General features: G+C 39.9%; 1 protein-coding gene across 1 annotated transcript in view; it reads left to right on the top strand.

Annotated features, from left to right (window-relative positions):
* WDR27 (WD repeat domain 27) overlaps nucleotides 1–14,293 on the top strand; it is a 159,691-nt gene that overhangs the window by 67,248 nt on the left and 78,150 nt on the right. The window contains 2 exon segments of the mRNA XM_042987551.1: nucleotides 3,466–3,563; nucleotides 4,573–4,675. Coding sequence (XP_042843485.1) covers nucleotides 3,466–3,563; nucleotides 4,573–4,675 — 201 coding nt within the window.

Raw genomic sequence — 14,293 nt, 5'->3', positions numbered from 1 at the left:
GACTGTGATATTTTGGGGATCGTTGTGGTGTGCTCTTGGATGAGAGGTGTGAGGGAAAATAGTCCCGAGGTTTCTAGTGGGAACACCACTGGTTTTACTTCCTGAGAATAACCTTCTGAATGGTGTATGATGGGAGGGGAGTGGGATGTAAGGCTCCAGAGGCTCCCAGCGTTTTAGGAGCTTGTTTCCTTAAACTTCTGTCGATTTTTTGTTCAGTTACACCACATACATCAAAGTGTTCCAACTAGCTGCAGCCATATGGGAGCCGCTACCCAGGAACCGTCACGGAACAAGTCCCAATTTAGGAGAAGCACAAATGCCAAGCGGCCCAAATGTCGTATTTCCAGGAAAGTGTAAAACAGATCTTTGCTAATTTCTTTTAAGCTTAGGACCCGCAGAGCTACATGCGTCACACGTCAGTAATGCCCTTTTGCGAGCATCCCAGTGCACGGTCCCAAGAATGGCCCCTGCGGTCGCTGGACAAGTTTATCACATTGACAAGAGTACCGTATGCATCAAAAAGCGAGGGCCACAGTCTCCTCTCTTTAAATTGTGTTATATCATTAAGTAGCTTATTTTTGCAATGAAAACACATAAATCTTTTATGGCTTATTGATCACTTTAAAAATCATAGCGAGTGCTTTTTTCCCGTATATATATCAAACACTTGACTATTACTTTTGTTTCTGTGCCTGCATTAGATATGTGCATTTTTGTGATGTAAATACATAACGCTAGACAGCTAATTTGAATTGGAAAATTAAATATGTAAAGCTTTAACTAGTTTTCTAACGAAAACATATTACCACCCAGAAAACTTTAGTTTCTCAGAAATAATGGTCACTAGGGGTGCCTGGGTGGCTCAGTCGGTTAAGTAGCTGACTTCAGCTCAGGTCATGATCTTGTGGCCCTTGAGTTCGAGCCCCGTGTCGGGTTCTGTGCTGAGTCGTGACAGCTCAGAGCCTGGAGCCTGCTTTGGATTCTGTGTCTCCCTCTTTCTCTGCCCCTCTTCTGTTCACGCTCTCTCTCTCAAAAAATAAATAAACGTTGAAAAAAATTAAGAAGTAATGGTCACTAAAATCCGTATAATTGCCTTAAAATATATTGCTTTATCTTTAGATCTTGTAGTTTTATTTTTTTTAAAGAAATGAAATGCTTATGCATGGACAGTTCTGCTCTTTCTGTCTCCTCCTTTGATAACCACGACTGAATTTGGTGTGGATCTTTCGCACGTATGTGTTCAGAAATATGTCCTGTGTTGTGTGGTACGTTGTTCTCTTACATACTAGCAGCAAAGTACATATCTCTGCTGCCTGATTTTAATTCCCATTATAGGTATGAATTTCATCCATTTCTGTGAATTTATGACGTACACATTTAAGCCTACAAATTTCCCCTCAATACTGCGTAAGCTGCAGTTTCCAGGTTTTAGCATGTGGTATTTATTATTTAGCAGTAAATATTTTCTAATGTCCATTATGATTTTTTTAACCTAGGCTTTATTTAGATGTGCTTTTAGATTTCCACATATATAAGCTTGTTTTCAGGAATCTTCTTGTTACTGATTTCTAGTTTTATGGCATTGTATTCAGAGCACACGCTCTATGTAACAGAGTCTCTTCTGTCTGGTAAGATTTTTGTACTTACTGAGAATCTGACTCTCTGGTTGGTTTTTATAGGTGTGTGTGTGTGGAACGAATAAGCCCTTGGAACATGTTTGCATAGATATCTATTGGCCCAACATTATTAATTATATTCAAATTATTCAAGATTTACTAATTTTTTTGTACTCTTGGTTTTTTTTAAAGTAGAGAAATGTAATTAAGATCTTTGTCTGTCTGACTGTAATCTTGTCACTTTCTTCTTATAATTCTATTAATTTTAGCTTTATGTATTTACAGGCTATATTATTGGGTATGTTTTCGTCAGACTTCTTATATTTTATGGTATTTATAAACTGTTTTTAATTAGGTCTTATTTGCCTTACATCTATTTCTTCTAGTACTTATGCAATCCATCTTGCCTTCTTTTATTTAATACATGCTGTTTTTCTCCTACCTTTCACATTCAGCCTTTAAAAATAATATGTTTTAAGTGTTTTTCTTGAAGTCCAACTAAGAATTTTTTTTTTTTACTTGTTTCGTCTGTTTGCGATTATTGTGATTGCTCACACATTTGATCTTATTTTGTGCATTGTCTTCTACGTTGAAGAAAAATAAAAAAACTTCTGCACTGTCTATTTATCATGAATTTTCTTTGCTTCTTCATTTCTTCTTCCTTAGCCCCTATTGGACTGATTGAAAACATTTTTAACTCTCCTTTTATCCCTGTGAAAACTTTCAGTTTTTTACTGGTTGGCTTCAGGAAACTAGCAATGTTGTAAGGTACTTTAAATATACGATCATTTGCCCGTCTGCCTTTCTTCTCATACTCAGTGCCTTGCAAAGTGCCCAGTGTTTAGTAGATGATCCCTGAATGTTGCTGGATGTCTGTTGAATTGTCGGGATGTTATGAGTGACCTCGTGCCGGCTTGTGGACCGCTAATCCACATTGAGATTAGGAGCTGGATGGCCGTGAGTGGATTCCTGATTCCTCTGTCTCGTGTTCGTCACCTGAAGTGGTATAAAATAGTTTACGTCTCATAAGTTTGTCAAGAGGATGAAATGTTCAGTGTTTAGAATGCTGTCTGGTACAGAGTTAAGACTTTCTCTCTCTATGTATTAGTTTATTATTGTTATGGATTTATGTAAACCTTCATTTCCTGTTTGTAACTGAAGAATAGCTTCTACATATGTAAAGATAAAAGCTTTCAGATATACTTCATTAAATTTTTCTTAATCGTTTGGATATTCTTGACATGGAAGGGAGATGGAAATTGTTATGAACCGTAACATATTTAATGTTTGAGGCCAAAAATTGTCCTGTAGATGGAGTGCACTCCATTCCATGAGACATTTTAAGTCACTAGAGCATGAGGAGAGGTGACGATCAGATCAGAGGCAGGTCCTCAGAGGGACCCCGCCCAGTGACATGGGCTGGATTTCACACAAGTCAGTGCACAGACAGCTGCATGGGGGTCTTAGGATTTTATGGTCGGCAGATTAATAACTGACTTCAAACCTCGAATTCCTTAGTAAGGGCATCTTTCGGATGATTTACTGAAGATGGATTATGATCTGCACTTTAAAAATAAATTTTGGTGTATTAATGTTATAGTCTTTGGATATTTGATTGTACTTTTGTAACTTTCAGGGGCATTTGGCATTTGGGAATCATACACCAATAATTCCCAAGGTCAAAACGTCCCATTAGTAATTATCCAGAAGGAAGTTCTTGGAGCCCAATTCTGAAATTGTTATAAATAAGAAAAGAAACTTTGTGTTAATTTCTTACTTTGGATTAGTGTAATGTTTATTAATTCAGCCTTTAAAGAACGCATCTTGTTTCTTCCCCTCACAATCACAGGGATCATCATTCACGACCCAACAATATCAGGTTTATAACCTTTTTGCCACCACAGCCACTGGCGATGGGATAAAGCTGTGGGACTTGAGAACCCTGAGGTGAGGCCTTGCAGCTGTGGTATGTGAAAGATGCTTCTTTTAAAGCTCCCGAGGCCCTTTGCCTTAGTATCTGTAAACTCAGTTTGATCTCTTTTTCCCAAATGCGACAAGGTTGTGGTGAATCTGTTCACACTGACCAGTCTAAGAAAAGTCCGATTTATACACAGAACAGGCCACCTAAATTTGGAATGTTAAAATAAGAGGTGCTGGTATTTCCTCTGCTGTGCGTGTGACCTGTGGCCTCTGAGGGTCAGAGATGCACGGGGAGGTCATCAGATGCTCATAAACCACAGCATATACGTGCATGTTCCTGTTCTCTAAAAATATACGTATTTGACCATTGTATTATGGGGCATAATCACTAAATATATAGTGTGTATGACAAAACGTGACAAGTATTTGTGTGTGTATATGCACACCTGTAGATTCGCAAGGACAGAATTAACAGTCTTCGCTCTCCTCTGTAATCACTAAAAAAAAAAAATGCAAAAGCCCCTCCGACATGTGGAGGGGACGTTCTGCGAGGCCATCTTGGGCAGGCACTGAAGTTCTGGTCCAGGAGCTCTGTGTGACACCACAGTGCCCCCTGGAGCCCAGCCCCGTGCAGGTGACAAAGGCTTTCTCAGGGCTGCCTGGCGACCCCAGAAAGTGCTGGGCATTTTCTCAGTAAAACCAGCATTAGTTCCCTGACCCACGTTATAGTAAACAGTTGTGCGTCACACTTCGTGAATAGTTGGTGTGGCCCTTAATCAGCCTTGATAGAATGTTGCGCCTCCCAGAAGTCTTTGAATCACTGATGCAAATGATTTATGACTTTAAAATGTTTTCATATTTTAAAGATCTAGAATAACCTGCTTGTCACACAGGAATTCTCATGCATAAGCGTGCTCTCTCACTGCCAATTTGTTCATTGTTGTGTAGACGAGCCGCAAGTCAGTGTCTTTTTCCTCATTTGTGTTAAAAATTAAAAAATCATTTTTTTCCCTGGTATTTCTTCTTTTTCCTGTAGATGTGAGCGCCGTTTCGAAGGACATCCGAACCACGGATACCCATGTGGAATTGCTTTTAGCCCTTGTGGATGCTACGTGGCTTCTGGTGCCGAGGACAGACACGTATGTACTGCTGTGGTGTGTTTGTTGGTCTTCGGTCGTGAGATCCACTCATTCTTGTGGAAACCGTTTAATGTTGTTGCACGTTAGGATAAAAATTGATTTTAAAAAGCTTAATTATCGGCCAGTGTTTGAGACTTTAATAGTATTTTTTTAAGTTTATTTATTTATTTTGAGACCGGGAAGAGAGAGCACAAGGGAGGGGCAGAGAGAGAGAGGGAGAGAGAGAATCCCAAGCAGGCTCTGTGCTTGAACTCACGTCCCGTGAGATAGTGACCTGAATCGAGATCAAGTCGGACGCTTAACCGATTGAGCCACCTGGGTGCCCCATAAGTAATAGTATTTTAATAACAATAATGTAGGAGGTTTGAAAGGCCCTCATGTATTTTTGGTGAAGCATGATTATTTTACACCCCATTAATTCATTAATTTATTTCTTTATTCATTTATCAATCATTGTACAAATTGCCTTCCACGTCAAAGGCATCGCTATGTGTGTATTTTCTGTGAATCACCACATAACAACGCTAATAAATAAAATACCAGATCAAAGTATTTAACCGGGAGTACTCCTTCCGCTATCTTAGGGAACAATGTACTTATTTCATTTTTGTTTTCTCTAACCTCCCGAAGGAGTGTCTTCGCTTGCAGGGCTTAGGAGGGAAACACGCTCCAGGGAAGGGGAATTCCGGAACAGGCCCCGGTGTAGTTAGCATTTGGCAGCGTCCAGCCTGCCGTCTTCTGTGCTTATAGGCCCCGCCCCCAAGTTGTGAGGACGGTTCCCCCGGTCTCTCCATCGCCCCCGTTGGGCTCCAGCGACTGGCCCTGAACTACTGAGCTCTTGGTCCGCCCCACCACCTCGCTCAGCTCTTCATCAACACGAATTTCCTAACTGCCAACGACTTCCTTTGGGCGTGGCTTGTTCCGTGTGTAGTCTGGAATGTCGCATAGGGACGCAGTGTTGAGGGTGTCGTCTGTCAGGTTATACTTAAGGATTTGGTCGTTGGTGGTACTGGATGTGAGAGACGGACGTGTTCCCCTCGGTCAGCCAGGCCGTCAGCCCTGTCGTCTGCGGTGGTGTCGCACCCGTGGGACTCACCGTGCCATGTCGTCTGCGGCCAGTGGCTGCACAGCGACCCAGGGGATCTCCCTGAGCAGCTCGCGGGTCGCCCTCGCCTCGGGTGCCCTCCAGGTAGAGCCGCAGGTCACTCGTGGTCCACATGCCCCCGTGGATGTGGCTGTAGTCCTCCCCACGTCCCCAGAGGGCAGCGTTGGGGGGATGAACACCCGTGTTCTCCAACTCACCTGGTGTGTGTTTTACTGCGCAAAAGCGGCAAAGTCCAAGTTTACGTGTAGAACAGCTCAGCAGGACACACACCTCCTCCCGCTGATTAGAAATGGGTCATTGATGGACAGAGAGGTCATGTAGCTTCTTCAGCGGACAGGGTCACGGCTGTTCGGGACCACTGTTCGATCTGTGAGAGCATGTGGATCAGAAAGATGCCCTTTCCCTGGGCTTTGCCACCAGGTTTGCCGAGCAGGAGCGGGAGGGGCTCTGAACTCCTGAGCGAACTGCTGTAGCCAGTGGGCAGCTGCACGTGCTGAAACAAAGTTCCGATGGAGGTATTTTCTGCTTTCAGCTTTTTCTGCCGGAGAACCCTCTTTTTTCTCAAGCTCTTCCTGTAGCTTTTAATATTCTTCACAGTCACATCTTTCCAGCCACTTCTCAGTGGCTCAGAAAGTGGTTGACCACTGACTGAGAACTGATAGCCAGTTGTGACTCTCAGAATGTTTCTGTTGGTTTTCACACTCATCCGGTAAAAATTGTAATCCTCATTTGTCACGTGGACCCACTGACTCCTTTCAAAGTTACTTATCAGCACTGACTTCTCAGGATCAGTGACCCGTTTCACTTTTCCTGCCACAATACATAGGTACTTATGGAGCCAACAGGAATGTGCGATTTCTCTCCACTTCGGTTAATCCTGCCCCAGGTTCTTACCTGGTGTCAGATTGTTTCCTGTCACCTCCCTCTGTGGGTACACAGTGTGGAGGAGCACTGAGCAATGTGGAGCAGAGTGCCTGGGCCGCACCCTAGCTGGCCCCCAGCCCCAGCCCGCCCCCCAGACCGCAGATGCCTTTTCAATATACAGATTTAAGTAATTTGTGAGAAAGCTACAATTTTAATGTTCTGTTCAATTATTGTCTGAAAAATTTTCTTCAGGGACTCCAATCATATGTAGGTTGAATCTCTTTTGCCCGATGTCTTTATCTTTCATCTTGAATGTTTTAATGATTTTCTTTACTCAGTTATGGATGTATTTATTTTTCTTCCTTATATCCTCTTTTTCCCTTATTGTGCTTTCTGGAGTATCTACTTTCTACTACATTCATTCAAATTTGACCTTCATTTCTGAAAATTTTTTTCTAATGCTTTCCTAACACTTATCAGTTTTCATGTAACATAGTCGTGTGTCTAGTAATTTTATTTCTGAGCTCTTCTGTTCCTACTTTAGCAGTTCTGTTACTGTTTATGTGTTTTCTTTTCTTTTTTTTTTAATGTTTATTTAGAGGGCGGGAGAACTTAAGTGGGAGAGGAGGAGAGAGAGAGGAGAAAGAATTCCAAGTAGGCTCTATGCTATCAACTTGACACGGGGCACGAACCCACGAACCATGAGATCGTGACCTGAGCTGAAATCAAGAGTCAGTTTTTCGACTGAGCCACCCAGGTATCCCAAATTTATGTGTTTTCTTGATTTCTGTCAGTTTATTTTCAAATACATTGTTAGTTTTCATCTGCATAGAAAACACATTTGTCTGTGTAGTCTCTTGTCTGTGAGAATTTCTTTGGTTCGTGCTCATCTTTTGTAGAAAGGACTGTCATATCCAGAGTTTGTATCATACATGCAATAGAAAATGGGACATCTGGGAGAAATAGAGACAAAGTTTCGACAGGCAATTTGGAGCATATTTTGAAGATTCTTGTATGCCACTAAAGATACTTGGTCTGTATTCTCCATGACATTGGAGCACTAGTAGAATATTTTAAGCAGAAAAGCATCAAGATCAGCAATAATTTGTAGCCATTAAAATAAGTTTTTTAAAGTCTTCCATTATAATTGAGGAATTTTTTTTCCTTCTTAAGGTTATATTACTTTTGCTTTTTCTATTTTGAAAGTACGTTATCAGGTGCATACAGATTTAGAATTGTGATACTTTCTATATAGATTGGCATTGTTATCATTATTAAAGTCCCTCATCTCTAGTAATGCTTTAAGCCTTAATGTCTACTTGAGACTTACATATTCTCATATCACCTTCATTTCCCATCTTTCTATTTTCAGTGTTTCTGTGACTTTATACTCTTAATTTCAACTATTATATTTTCTAGCTGCACTCAGAAATATGGTGAATAAAAGAAAATGGTGGTCAAAAATTTCAAGAAAATTCAATGTGTATCTCGAAATCTGGGATGGTTATGCTTCCAGTGTTGTTTTCGGTTTTCAGAATTGCTTTGAGCAATCTACACATTCAATACAATTCCTTTACAGAATTAGAACAAATAATCCTAAAATTTATACGGAACCACAGAAGACCTTGAATAGCTGGGTTTTTTAGTGGCAGAGGAAACATCCAAACATGAAATAAAATCATAAAATGAAAGCTCTCTTTGTTTATAAGTACAGCTGACCATTTGAAAACATGGGGGTTAGGGGTACTGACCTCCTGCACAGTCAAAAATTCATATGTAACTCTTTCTTTAATGTTCATTTGTTTTTGAGAGAGCGTGTATGGGGGAGGGGCAGAGAGAGAGAGGTAGAAGATCTAAAGCCGGCTCTGCCCTGACAGCAGAGAGCCTGATGTGGGGCTTGAACTCTTGAACTGTGAGATCATGACCTGAGTTGAAGTCGACCCTTAACTGACTGAGCCACCTAGGCGCCCCCAAAAATTCACATACAACTTTTGCTTCTCCCCAAACTTAATTATCAGTAACCTACTGTTGAGCAGAAGACTTAACATGACACGAACAGTTGCTTAACACATATTTTCTGTGTTATATGTGTTGTGTAATGTATTTTTTTAATGTGTTTTTATAATAAAGTCAGCTAGAGAAAAGTCACTAAGAAGATCATAAGAGAAAATAGATTTGCAATATTGTAGTTATCAAACCAGTCTGTGTATAAGTGGACCCGCACAGTTTAAACCTATGTTCAAGGATCAACTGTATAATTAAAAATAAAACAATTGGACAGAACTGAGATCAGTATATTGATTATATTAGTGAGTTCAAGTAAAATAAACTCAAGTTTTAAAAGAAGACACTCAGGGGCGCCTGGGTGGCTCAGTCGGTTGAGCGCCAGACTTTGGCCCAGGTCATGATCTCACGGTTCGTGGGTTCGAGCCCTGCATCAGGCTCTGTGCTGACAGCTCAGCGCCTGGAACCTCCTTCAGATTCTGTGTCTCCCTCTCTCTCTGTCCCTTCTCAGCTCACACTCTCTCTCAAAAATAAATAAATGTTGAAAAAAAAATAAAAAAAAAAAAAGACGCTTAGATTGGATCTTATAGATAAGAAAAAAATCTGAGTTTATGCTGAATACAGGAAATGTTCTAAGCCAAGTGATTCAGAAAGTATATATATAAAAAAAAAGATGAGCAAATGTGTATCAGGCAAGAGAAAATAAAAGTAAAGAAGATTATATGGTCTTGATATTACATATGTCATAATTTAACCCCCCAAAATTAATGAGGCAAAGATACTTTATAATGCCAAAGGATAAAACTCCCAATGAAAATATAACACAATGTCTGTTCATCAATGAAAAGAAGCAGAAGAGTAAATTCATAAAGCAGACACATAAGAAATGAAACAATAAATAGCCAGACACCAATGATGAGGACTTGATCATATCCATGTTAGTCCTCAACAGATCGAAGCACTTCCGCAAGCACTGGAATGTTACAGAAAACCTATACCACATAATCAATAATGCATCATCTTATAGACATGCGTGGACGTAGTCGCACGCCAACAAGGAATGGTGATTTCTTTCCACATGCACATCAAATGTGGGAACATTAAGCATACATGAAACCATAGAGAAAAGCACAACAGATTAAAATAAGAACAAAAATGTCATTCTCTCACCACAGTGCAGTCAACCCATAAATTGGTAACGGGATACAAAGAAAAGTTCCTTCTGTATGGATACAGAATTTCTATTATTGAACTCGTGGTTTAATAACGTAAAGAAAAATGAAATTGTAGGATTTCTTAAAAATAATGATATTTATAACATGATGTGTCAGTGTCTCTGGGATACGACTAAAGAAATGCGTGGAGCAGGTTTTAAGAAAGGGAACAATGATTAATTAAATATCCATCTAGAAAGCAAGAAAAGGAACCACAATATAAATGGGCAAGGAATTGATAGAGATAAAAGCAGACAGAAGAGAGAAAACATGAAAGTGTTTATTTTTTAAAAACATGAACTACAAAATAAACTTTAACCCAAATTTCTGAGAAAGAGACAAAGCTTAATATATAATTAATAAGAAATGATGAAGAGGAAAAAGGAAAAGAAACATGGAATAGGGGAACTTTTCAAAACCAAGAAACTGCTTTTCATAGTTTATGCAAATAAATACGAAAGCCATATAGAAATGGATAAGTTGCAGGAAATATATCAAAGATTTCCCAAAAAGACAAGTAAATTAATGGGTTAGTTTTTATAGAAGAAATTTTTTAAAAATTCCAAGAGCTTTTCTACAAAAAATACTAGACCCAGATGATTTCTTAAGGGACTTTACCAAACTTTTTAAAATCCAGTGGTCTCAGATAACTCTAAGATATAAGGAAAGCATCCAGATTATTTTTTTGAAATGAATACAACTTAATGATAACTCAATAAAATTTCAGAAAACTACGTTATACTTGTAAATATAAATTAAAAAAATCTTGAGTAAGAATAAGCAGAATCTGACCACAAAGTCACAATAACTTATCTATGCTCCTGGAAATCAAGGATGGCCCAATAATCAAGGAGGCCATTAACTAATGTGATGAGATTGTGCTGTCCTCTCCATATAAACAGAAAAGCCATTTTAACACAGTTCCCCATTCATTTCATGTAAAACACCCCTTACAAGATAAATGTATAAATACTTCTTTCAAATGATAAAATACTCATCCCTGCCCAGATGCCAGCATCTTATGAGAAAACAGTAGAAGCAGCTTCTGATCAGGAACAAAGTAAGAACGCCCATTGATTCCATTACTATTTTATAATGTTGGGAGTATTTACCTATAAAATTAGGCAAGATAATGAGAGACATTATAGTTGAAAAGGAACAGTTAAAACTGTCTGGATTCATAGATGATAAGATTGTGTATCTGAAAAACCCAAGAGAATTTATTTAAAAAAATTTTTTAATGTTGATTCATTTTTTTAAAATATGAGATTTATTGTCAAATTGGTTTCCATACAACACCCAGTGCTCATCCCAACAGGTGCCCTCCTTAGTGCCCATCACCCACCCTCCCCACCTACCCCCCCCTTACCCCTCAGTTTATTCTCAGTTTTTAAGAGTCTCTTATGGTTTGCCTCCCTCCCTCTCTGTAACTTTTTCCCCCCATCCCCTCCCCCATGGTCTTCTGTTAAGTTTCTCAGGATCCACATAGGAGTGAAAACATATGGAATCTGTCGTTCTCTGTATGACTTATTTCACTTAGCATAACACTCTCCAGTTCCATCCACGTTGCTACAAAAGGCCATATTTCATTCTTTCTCATTGCCGCGTAGTACTCCATTGCGTATATAAACCACAATTTCTTTATCCATTCGTCAGTTGATGGACATTTAGGCTCTTTCCATAATTTGGCTATTGTTGAGAGTGCTGCTATAAACATTGGGGTACAAGTGCCCCTATACATCAGCGCTCCTGTATCCCTTGGGTGAATTCCTAGCAGTGCTCTTTCTGGGTCATAGGGTAGGTCCATTTTTAATTTTTTGAGGAACCTCCACACTCTTTTCCAGAGCGGCTGTACCAGTTTGCATTCCCACCAATAGTGCAAGAGGGTTCCGTTTCTCCACATCCTCTCCAGCATCCATAGTCTTCTGATTTGTTCATCTTGGCCACTCTGACAGGCGTGAGGTGATATCTGAGTGTGGTTTTGATTTGTATTTCCCTGATGAGGAGTGACGTTGAGCATCTTTTCATGTGCCTGTTGGCCATCTGGATGTCTTCTTTAGAGAAGTGTCTATTCATGTTTTCTGTCCATTTCTTCACTGGATTATTTGTTTTTCAGGTGTGGAGTTTGGTGAGCTCTTTATAGATTTTGGATACTAGTCCTTTGTCCAATATGTCATTTACAAATATCTTTTCCCATTCCGTTCGTTGCCTTTTAGTTAGTTTTGTTGATTGTTTCCTTTGCAGTGCAGAAGCTTTTTATTTTTATGAGGTCCCAGAAGTTCATTTTTGCTTTTAATTCCCTTACCTTTGGGGATGTGTCAAGTAAGAAATCGCTGTGGCTGAGGTCAGAGAGGTTTTTCATTTTTGAAAGAGAGAGAGAGAGAGACAGAGACAGAGACAGAGAGAGAGGAGGGGCAGAGCGAGAGGGAGACACAGAATCCGAAGTGGGCTCCAGGCTCTGAGCTGACAGCACAGAGCCCAACATGGGGCTCGAACTCACAAACCACAAGATCATGACCTGAGCTGAAGTTGGATACTTAACCGACTGAGGCATCCAGGTGCCCCTGGAAAACCCAAGAGAATTAATGGTCGTTATAAACAATAAAATAATTCAAGAAATAGTGGGACTTAAATTAATATATGGAATTTAATGTTTTTTACATATAAAAACAAAAACCTGTGAGATGATATATAAGAAAGAGAATGCATTTAGAAGAGCCTTAAGAAGGATAAAATGTTCAGGCATAAACTTAACAAGAACCCCACAAAACCTCTATGAAGAAAACTTTATTTTTTTCCAGAAATGTAATCTTGAAAAATGAAATGTCTTAACTTTTCTTGAATGGGAAGATTCTGTCTCATAAAGAAGTCAGTTCTTTGTAGGTAATTTGCAAGCTTAACACTTCCGCAACAAAAATTTCAATAGGTTTTAGGGGCACCTGGGTGGCTCAGTTGGTTGAGCGTCTGACTTCAGCTCAGGTCATGATCTCACAGTCTGTGAGTTTGAGCCCCGCATCGGGCTCTGTGCTGACAGCTCGGAGCCTGGAGCCTGCTGCCGATTCTGTGTCTCCCTCTATTTCCCTGCCTCTCCCTCGCTCAGTCTGCCTCTCTCTCTCTCAAAAATAAATAAAAACATTAAAAAAAATTTAAAAAATTCAACAGGTGTTTCTGTAGGTAGACAATCACATTGTAAAATTATTTCAAAGAACAAACAAGTAACAATGGTCAAGACACCCTGGAAAAAAAAAAGAGCATAATAATGAGGCGGGGGGAAACCTTGCTTTAGCAGTTATTCAAACATGTTAGAAAGTCTCTAACTAAAGCAGTGTGGGATGGGTGCACAAATATGAAAACAGGCACATGTTAACTAGCATCAGCCACTGAAAATGTTCAGAAGCACTGACATTCATTCCAGCATTGCCCTTCATGACCTGTGGCCCCCTCTACCTGCTGTCCCCACTGATGGGAACCAGAGTTCTCTGATGAATAGCTCCTTTCAGGTCTGTGGCAAAAAGTTCACAGATGAGCCTGGGACATCTTGTGCTGAAAATGAAGGAGAATTGAGGAGCTATGGGGTCATATAATATGGCTGCAGGAAGCAACATTAAAAGCTACTGACCAAAGAAGGCGTAATGGAGCATCGAAAGAATAATGACTGTAATTGGTTTGAAAACATTATATATCTAAAAATCTCACGATTTTTAAATAACAATCCAAAAATGAGATAACTAAAAGCAAGACAAAAACAAACATAAATAAAGCCTTATTTTTCCCCATTTGGAGGTACCTAGGGTACCAATACCTTACAGAACCATGTCTTTTTAAGGGAAATAATTCAGCTTTTGTCTTGCCTTTCCTGTTTGGACTATATTTCAAGTTAACCCGATACCCTATTTGAAGAAGAAAAGTTATTTTTGAGAGAAGAATTCCAGACAAGTGGGATGAAGGGTAGAATTAGAAAATTACCCTCTTGTGGTCTCAAACAATTGATTTTGGCGAATGTCATCATTAGTGAAACTATGACGTAGAGATTGGTGGTCCCCAGGCAGCCTGACTAGACATTTCTCCAAAGAAGACGCACTGGTGGCCGGCAGGTACAGGAAGTGGTTCTCAGTATCACTCATCACCAGGAAAATGCAGATCAAAACCAGTGAGATACCATCTCACACCTGTCAGGATGGCCATCGTCAAAAGACCAGGAGGGAAGGACCAGCGTGTGGAGAAATTGGAACCCTCGTGCACTGGTGGTGGAATATCAGCCAGTGCAGCCGCCATGAGAACAGTGTGGAGGTTCCTTGGAAAAGTAAAAATAGAATTTCCATAGGATAAGGTAATTCCACTCCTGGGTATTTGTCCAACAGAATTGAAATCATGACCTCAAAGAGAGATTTGCTCTCCCACGTCACTGCAGCATTAGTCACTGTAGCTAAG

The sequence above is a fragment of the Panthera tigris genome, chromosome B2 (assembly GCF_018350195.1).
Source record: "Panthera tigris isolate Pti1 chromosome B2, P.tigris_Pti1_mat1.1, whole genome shotgun sequence".
Classification (NCBI taxonomy): domain Eukaryota; kingdom Metazoa; phylum Chordata; class Mammalia; order Carnivora; family Felidae; genus Panthera; species Panthera tigris.
Note: the sequence above shows the minus strand (reverse complement) of the source record. Positions and strands in the feature narration are given on the sequence as shown.